Source organism: Nicotiana tomentosiformis, chromosome 1 (genome assembly GCF_000390325.3).
Source record: "Nicotiana tomentosiformis chromosome 1, ASM39032v3, whole genome shotgun sequence".
NCBI lineage: Eukaryota > Viridiplantae > Streptophyta > Magnoliopsida > Solanales > Solanaceae > Nicotiana > Nicotiana tomentosiformis.
Genome location: NC_090812.1, coordinates 67,784,495 through 67,793,652, shown reverse-complemented (window position 1 = coordinate 67,793,652; position 9,158 = coordinate 67,784,495). Strand labels below are relative to the sequence as shown.

At 33.7% G+C, this 9,158-nt stretch overlaps 1 protein-coding gene across 1 annotated transcript; it reads left to right on the top strand.

Moving 5' to 3' along the window:
* Window positions 1-225: 225 nt before the first annotated feature.
* Window positions 226-4,571, top strand: LOC117277866 (endo-1,4-beta-xylanase 5-like). Its single transcript, XM_070196211.1, has 7 exons — window positions 226-292; window positions 662-708; window positions 1,657-1,882; window positions 2,039-2,205; window positions 2,370-2,468; window positions 2,850-3,629; window positions 4,097-4,571. The coding sequence occupies exons 1-7, from the start codon at window positions 226-228 to the stop codon at window positions 4,451-4,453; spliced, it is 1,743 nt and encodes a 580-aa protein (XP_070052312.1). The 3' UTR covers window positions 4,454-4,571.
* The last annotated feature ends 4,587 nt before the right edge of the window (window positions 4,572-9,158 follow it).

Sequence of the window (9,158 nt, the reverse complement as noted above, 5' to 3'; positions counted from 1 at the left end):
ATTTTTCATTTTATTTCTTTTATATTGAAGGGCACGTGCATGTAATAAACGGAAGTAAAGTATTTGTCATCAGGAATTTTTTTGGAAAAATGCGGTTTTGCAGCCAATACTTTTCTGGGAGATGCATATCTTCTTTAATTTTTGTCTTAAGTTATTTTTTATTTTTATTTTTGTATATACTCTAATTTTTAGTGTTATTGTGATTGAAACAGCGAACTCGTGGCCATGGAAACCGTGAAGATGGAGAATTTTCTACCTTGGCTTGTGATTTATTTCCTTGTTTATTATCCAGGTTTGCAATTAAGCCTAGCCTATTTGATAAATCATTAGTTAAGACCTTTGGTTTTTCGTTACTACTAGCCAATTGATTTGATACACTGTTGAAACATACTAATTAAATTGCAAACAAATATATATATTTCTCTTTCCATTTTCCAAGACGAGTAAAAGAAGAAATTACTTGCAATATAACGAAAAATGCACTGATTAAGTCAAAAATAATAATGCAAAGGAATAATATTCCTTCAAAGAATATTTGACATTTTGGTGAAGCAAAATCAAGCACAAATTTTAAATTTTGATATACGCATGCCTTTTCTGTGACGGGTCGTATAGATTTATATATCCTCTATTTTTACTTTTTGTGCCTTTGCTTTTGTAGGGGTTGAAGTTTATGCTGAAGATTACGATTATAGCTTCACAGCTGAGGCAAGCTTCCACTACTGCTATCTTTATAATATTTTACAACCTGGAGGATTTGAACTCCAGATTTTCTGAAGAGGATTTAGTATATTCACCGACAATGCAAATAATTTATATACTATATTTTAGGGGTGTACAAACCGAACCAAAAAACCACACCAAACTGAAAAGTCAAACCGAACTGATTAAAAAAATCCGACTAAGTTTAGTTTGATTTGGTTTGGTATTGAGTAAAAAACCCGAACCAAACCGACATATAAATGTATAAGTTTTATATATATACGTTTAAGATTTTATATATAATTTTCTTTAAAAAATGTTTAGAAATATTTGAGATTCTATTATGCGATAAAATATTTAATAGAATATGAAGTGCTCCATATTTATTAACCCTAAATAATGGATTGTATGATCACTTTCTTATCAAGTGTTACTGAAATGCGTCAATCTCTTTTTGTTCTTCCTTATTCATATGTCAAGATATATTAAATTTTTATATATTTTTTGAATTTGAAGTGGTTATTATTATTTAGGTATCATATTGATTTCTATGTTTAATTACTAAATTCAATTAACCTTGAAAGTGCACATCAACGAAAAGTTATTGTGAAACGACTAAAAAAATAATTATCATGTCTTACTAAAAAAATTCTCCCATAAAAATATTTTAATAGATAATATATTTGTAATTTTTTAAATTTTTACTAAACATATATTTACTTATAAAAAATTTAACAAAGTAAGATTAAAATAATATTTAATAAACGAAAAACCCGAAAAACACGACAAAACCGAACCAATCCGAACCGATATAGTTGGTTTGGTTTGGTTTGGTTTTGATAAAAATCGAACCAATCCGGTCCGATCCATGTAGTGATGTACACCCCTACTATATTTTAACATATTTAACAGATAACTTGCTCAGCTATGTTTAACATATATATATGCTTCCAGTGTTTGGCAGATCCTCTCAGAGCTCAATACAATGGAGGAATAGTCGTGAATCCAGACATGAATGAGGGACTAAAGGGCTGGAGTAAATCTGGATTTGCAAATATGGCCACTAGGATGTCCAGCAGTACTAATAACACTTTCATTGTGGCTACCAACAGGAAAGGAGCCGTTCATGGTTTTACCCAAAAATATTTCTTGCAAAAGGATACTCACTACGTAACTTCAGGTATTTTCGCATACGGCGTACACAAGGATTTTGCCCAACTGTTTGTTTTAATTTTGACCATTATTTTCAAGCCGTGTCGTCGATGTAGCATATATATTATAGGAGATGGTTGTTACTGATCGGTCAAAATGTATATGTATTGAAATTCAATTGCAGCTTGGGTACAAGTGAGCCAAGGAGACATGATTCACGTAGCTCTTGCATTCGGAACAGCATTTGGCATCCAACGTAGTGGATGGGCTATTGCTCGTTCTGGTTGCTGGTCTATGCTAAAAGGTGGTTTTGTGCTCAATATTTCTGGTCCTGTCGAGCTATATCTTGAAGTGAGTTTTCACTTTTTCATAATTATTAGTCATTGTTCATATTCTATAACCATACTTAAACAGAATAAAATGTACTAGCTAGTACTATTATGTTTTCAAACACAAAATTCTGATTGTTGGACCTAATTTGTTTATTTTCACTTAATTCCCTTGTCTGTTCCTAGGCAAACAACACAGTCGTTGAGCTATGGGCAGATAGCATATCAGTAAAGCCATTTTCTCTAGATGAGTGGAAATTTCATCAAGATCAAAGCACTGAGAAGGTGAATGAAATTAAATATTATACATCTCACTGAACCGTTAATTAATTGAAAACACTCTCTCTCTCTATATATAAAAAAAATATTACGTAGCAAACTTGTGACTGCTTTAATCCTATATATATAAATATGAAGGAGAATAACTTAACTAGTTCTTACGATATGTTTAATTTTATTTCACGAGATTTCTCATTTAAAATGAATTTAATTTATATATATTGACAATAATATAATTTTTTTTATGCTGTCAATGATTTTAACATATTATAGCATGTTACAATCTTATTATAGGTTGCATGTATTATCTTGTAACTTTTCTGATAGTATTAAAACCAATTAGTTTATGTAAGCTAAATTCTAAAAAATCACTAGAAAATGCCGCAGGTACGCAAAGCTAGAGTGAAAATCCAAGCAGTGGATTCTCAAGGCCAACCATTACCAAACGCAACTGTCTCCCTGGCACAACAAAAGAACAATTTCCCGTTTGGCAATGCAATAAGCCAACACATCCTAAACAACAAAGCCTACCAAGAATGGTTTACTTCAAGATTTAAATACACAGTTTTCGAAAACGAAATGAAATGGTACGCCAACGAGAAAATCCCCGGCCAACTAGACTACAACGTAGCTGATGCTATGCTTAGTCTTGTCCAAAAATATAACATTAAAGTCCGCGGCCACAATGTCTTTTGGGATAATCCTCAGAATATGCCCACGTGGACGCGCTATCTTTCACCAGCACAGTTATCCGCAGCTGCATCAAGAAGGATAAATTCAGTGATGAATAGATATTTAGGCCAACTTATTCATTGGGATGTTGTGAATGAAAATGTCCATTTCTCGTTCTTAGAGCAGATGCTAGGGAAGAATGCGTCTGCTGTTTACTACAAAAAGGCTAATGAAATTGATAGCAAGGCAATTCCGTTCTTGAATGAATTCAATACGCTTGAACATGGATTTGATGGAACTTCAAATCCAGCTAAGTACCTAGAAAAGATTAAAGAGCTTCGATCCCATGGTTACAATGGCCCTTTAGGAATTGGACTCCAGGGACATTTTGTCACCCCAAATTTGCCTTATATAAGATCTTCTCTTGATATGCTTGCTTCAGCTGGATTGCCAATTTGGATCACCGAGTTAGATGTTGCAAATACCACCAACCAGGTAATCTTCCTTAATTATTGAGTTTGAAAGGGAAAAAAACAATTACAATATAAAAAAGGGTTTGGATTTAGGAACTGAACATATCTATATCGTAATTGTTTATTCTTTTGGCTCCATTTAAAGGTCTTTTTAATTGTCTTTTATTTAAAATATGGGTAAACGAAATTTTTGCCCGGTAGAACTTTTTAATTTTCTTACATGAAATGTACTGCATGACATAACAAGTAACGTGTCAAAAACTTGAACCTATGATCATTTGTATTTTTTGAGCAATACATACATAGTTGAGTTACTTTAATGTAACACAAAATATTTTTGTGAATTTTACTTTCATAGGGGTAAAATTTTAGTTATTTTAATGTGCCTAGTAACAATTTTGTAAATTTATTGTCACAGTGGGTAAATCTCAGTAATAATACGTGAAATTAACCTCTAATTCATGAGTTGGTGATCTTCAATTTGGACAGGAAATATATTTGGAGGAGATAATAAGGGAGGTACATACACATCCAGGAGTGAAAGGGATAATTATGTGGGCACCATGGAATCCTAAAGGATGTTACAGGATGTGTTTGACTGATAATAATTTCAAGAATTTGCCTACTGGAGATGTTGTAGACAAAATTATTAAGGAATGGAATCACCAGGATTTTTCGGGGAATACCGATGAAAATGGTTTCTTTGAAGCTTCACTTTTTCATGGGGAATATGAAGTTGAAATCAGCCATCCTCAAGTAACATATAATACCTCTGTGGCTCAGAATTTGGTTAAGGTGGAACCAACTGGGGAAAGTTCACAATCACATTACACGATCTTTGTTTGACTGGATCTATTATGCTAATTACTCATAAAAATTAATTATTAGGCAGTTTGCTTAGTTTTTTTGGTATCTTATTTCGAAACTAGCAGTTCAACTGTGGCCGTGAGATTGTTTTTAAAAGAAGTTTTAATGTGGGTATGTGTATCAATTGATGCACAAAACAGTATCTCCGAATCCCATAGTCTAAGCGTGAAATTATTTATCTTGTAGCTGAATTAAAAAAGAAACATACTCTATATTTCCCAGATTGATAAAAATTACTCTAAAAGTTGTTGCCATTTTAACTTTCTATTATCACCGTCATCATATCTCACTAGCTACGATTAAGTAATTCCATGGTAACACTATAAAGTTTAAAGAGATAATTTTTTAGGGGTTTTTTTTGTGGGGGGGGAGGGGGGGGGGGGGATAGGAGCTAGTCCGTGAATATGAGAGGAGGGCTTTTGGTGAAAAAAGCCCAATTTGAACCCTACACTACTTAACTAAAAATGAAAGTTATATAGTAGAGTCCATTATTTAAATGGTTACTCAATTATCCGAAGTTATCTAGTAAAGTTATCTTTCTTTTGTTTATAACAGAAAAATCACTTAATTATGCCTATAACACTCAGAATGCCACTCGACTAGATTTCTCAAACTTTTGATTGTCAAATACCTATTTTACCCTCTAAATTATCAACTTTTATCTTTTTTTAATATTATGATTTTTTTCTCTTTTTAATCTACATTATGGACTTACCTAAAGAACAAATAAATTTATTTTTAAAATAAAAAAAGTTTTCTAGCATAAATAATATCGGAATAATAATATAATTGAGCATAATTTTCAAGAATATATAATGCATATTATAATAATATCTTTATTTTAAATAATTATTTTTTATATTACGTTGATAGATTATATATATTTTAAAACATTTATTTTCTTTCATTCTCAATTATGTAAATAAATTTTGAGTTTTCATTATTAATATAAAAAATATCATTACTAATAAATTATTCTGATTAATATTTTTACTATTCTCAACATTTTATTATTCCAACATTATACATGCTTAAATACTATTTTTATCTTTTTAATTTATAAATAAAATTTATTTATTCTATAAGTAAAACCATAATATAAATTAAAAGAGAAAAAAGATTATAATATTATATTTTTTTAAAATAAAAATAAAAAGAAGACAAACGTTGATAATTTAGAAGGTAAATAGGTATATGGTAATTGATGGTAGGCTAGGAACACGTATTTTAGCCGCATTTTGCACACTAATTCACTATACTTTACTTGTGTTTGAGCTTTAATTGATAGTGTTTTACACTTATTGTGTGTTTTATGCTTTGTAGGAGATGATGCCGAGTTAAGAAGATGTTCTGGAGCTAAATCGGATAATTTGGAGCTTTGAAATCTGAATAAAAACCCAAGGAATTAAACCGGGATCGCGTCCGGGGCTCGTGGACCGGCGTTGCATACGAAAGTTGGAAGAAAGAGCAAGGGCTAGAGCAAAAAAAAGTACTAGTGTGTCGCATAAGGCGTGGCATTAAGCGTCGCACTAGTACAAAAATTCGTTAGACAAGCTAAGCTCAGAGAGTTTACAACCGAGCAAAATACACTAATGATACGCACCCTATGTAGCATAGTGCGATGCATGAAGTGTAAAAAGTTTGTAGGTTTTTCCACTTCAGCTCAAAGAGGGTAGTTTCATCCGGGTTCGTTCCTACTTGGTATCAATACACTAGAAATACGTTTTTGAGAGGACTTTTGACATACTTTCAACCTAAGGAAGCTAAGGATGAGTTCATCATTCCTTCCTCACTCAAGACCCGAGTTTGGACCGAATCTATGTTTTTCTATACTTTAATTATATTTGTGATGAATTTCTCCATGTCTATGAAGTAGTTTCCTTTAGGGTTTGATGGATTTAGTGTATTGATGATTGTTTATAAATTATAACTCTAGATTTATGTATTGAATTGTTATGGAAGATTTAATTATTGTATCTATATTCACTAGTTCATATAATCGAGATAGGCATAACTTGTGATATCTTTGCATTATATTGTTGGTTGAGTTCATAGATTCTTTTAAGTATTCGAAAGAGGCTAGTTGAATCATTGATTAAACCTGGTTAGGAGAATAATCGAAATAAGTTTTCCTAAAGACCAATCTACTACGCATTCTTGCATATCTTCACAGTGCTTAATTTGGTTCGTCTCGTGAGGTTAAGGTTTAATAGAGAGAGAAGTTTCTGCTGAACGTTTGAACCAATAAGTGAGTGAATTCGAGAGACTCACTTGAACATTAGAAGTGAACTATCTAGAGTTAGATCCCGAACAATTATCTTGCACCTATCCTATCAAAACCCTACCTTGTCCCATTGATAACCTTATTTGCTTATTCCTTGTCTTGATAGTCACTAGTCAATAGCTTTAGATTCTTAGTTAATTTTAATTATGAATCATATATATCTCAACTGTTGATCCACCTGGATAGCAATCAAGCTAGAAGCTACGAGAATACTGTTTAAATCCAATCCTTGTGGATACGATATTATACTATAATATCTTTGATTAGCGAGCATAATTTAAGTGTATTTTGCGCTCGTCAAAATTTGGCCTCGTTGCCGGAGATTGGAAATCAATAGTGTTCAAAATAGTTTTTGGTGCTAATTCAGTAATTTATTTTATTTTTTTTATTTTTATTTTTTATTCTTCATGGGTTTCCTTTTCCGTGTACAGGAAACATATTGACTCCTTTGGTGTATGACTCGATCTTCTTCAAAGGAATTGATTCCATATAACTCAGAGGTAGAAAAGAGTATGCAAAAGTTGAGGAAAGAGAAAGAACTCACCGAAAAGTTCTTGGGGGCAGCCTTTAACCCAAGAACACATGGCTAATCACGGTGAAGATGAGGCAAATCTGGCTGCAAGAGAAGTAACACAACAATGAGAAGAAGCTACAAGGATAGTAGCTGAGGCAACCCGTAGAGCTGCTGATGAGACTGTCAACGATGATGGGGGTCGAAGGTTCAATCTGAATCGACCCTTGATTGAAGATCCATTTGAGAATGCAGTACCCAGGCCTGGTAGAGCATTGGGTGATTATACCAGACTAGTCTACAATCATGGATTGTCCAGTGTCAGACCTCCACCAGTAGTAATGGATAACTTTGAGTTGAAGCAACGTATGAGTGTCAGGCCGTAGCTATAGATAAAGTGGTAAATTATGTGGGAAGTTTTGATATAGGCAACTAACAGAGTGGTAATAATTTCAATCCTATGGGACAGAGACACCCAGGCTTTTCGTGGAACTCACAAAATGGTAGCTAGGACTCATGACAACAAAATAACTCTAGATTTCAGGGACAATGAGCTCCGGGTTTTCAAAATCAGCAGAGGCAGCAATATCAGCCTCCACAGTCTAATCGGTCTAGCATGAAAGATCTAATGAAGGCTTTCATTATCAAGACATATGAGAGGCTTGATGTCTATGGTGCATCTATCAAAGAACTGGGCATATCTTTTCGAAACCTGGAAAGACAGGTTGGGAAACTAGCTACTCTAATATTTGAGAGGGTCTTACGAACGCTCCCGAATGATACAGAAAGAAATTCCAAAGAAATAGTGAATGTTGTAATGTTGAGAAGTGGGCAAGTGTTGAAAGATCTCACCCCAACCTAGAAAGATATGAGACTTGAAAAGGAAAGTGGGTAGTAACTAAAAAGTGATGTTGATAAGAAGAAGAAATGCTATATAGAAGCTAAGAAAAAGAAGAAGGGAGAAAACTCGAGCAGGGAGGAACCGTAGGAGAGCAAGCATATGCATGCTTTACCTTTTCCCCAAAAGCTAAGTAGAGAAAAGCCGGACAAGCAGTCTGAAGATTTCTGGATGTGCTGAAACAGGTTCATGTAAACTTACCATTCACAGAAGTGATTTCACAGATGCCTGCTTATGCTAAATTCTTGAAAGAGATCCTTACGAAGAAGAAGAAAATAGAGGAGACCTCAGTGGTCAAGCTCACCGAGCATTGCAATGCGATATTGCAAAATAAACTCCCATAAAAATGTGGAGATCCAGGAAGTTTTACTATACTTTTCTCTTTAGGAACTATTAATTTTGATAAATCCTTATGTGATTCAGGTGCTTCAATTAATTTAATGCCTCTATCTATCTATAGGAAAATGTAGAAGGAGATTGGAGAGATAAGGTCTGCACCCATATCTTTGCAACTGGTAGACCAAACGACTATAACACCCGAGGGGATAGTGGAAGATGTAATAGTTCGGGTGGATAAGTTTATATTTTCTGTGGATTTTATAGTGGTGAATATGGAGGAAAACAAGGAGGTCTCTCTCATCCTAGGAAGATTATTTTTAGCAAAGGATAGAGCTATATTAGATATACACGAGAGAAAACTCATGCTTAGAGTTGGTGAGGAGACTGTGACTTTTAAGATGGATGTTGCAAATGGGGCACAAAAGGACAAACCAGTTGCGAGTGTTGAGTGGAAGTTAAAGGGATCGAAAGAGAAGGCTGTGGTGAGCGAGAAAGATAAGTGTGGAGTGTACCCAAAAAAGGCCGAGAAGAAGTTGTCCGCATGGATGTGTGCATTAGTTCGGGTGCGAGGAATGGAATCCGACTTCGACTCAGACCCCGACTAGATGATCAGGGAAGTTTATTTTACCTTATATTTTTTTATTGTGTGCCA

Coding starts and splice junctions, on each gene's coding strand:
- LOC117277866 (XM_070196211.1), top strand. CDS start 226: ATGGAAACCGTGAAGATGGAGAATTTTCTACCTTGGCTTGTGATTTAT. Junction 293..661: donor TTTCCTTGTTTATTATCCAG/GTTTGCAATTAA, acceptor TTGCTTTTGTAG/GGGTTGAAGTTTATGCTGAA. Junction 2,206..2,369: donor CTGTCGAGCTATATCTTGAA/GTGAGTTTTCAC, acceptor GTCTGTTCCTAG/GCAAACAACACAGTCGTTGA.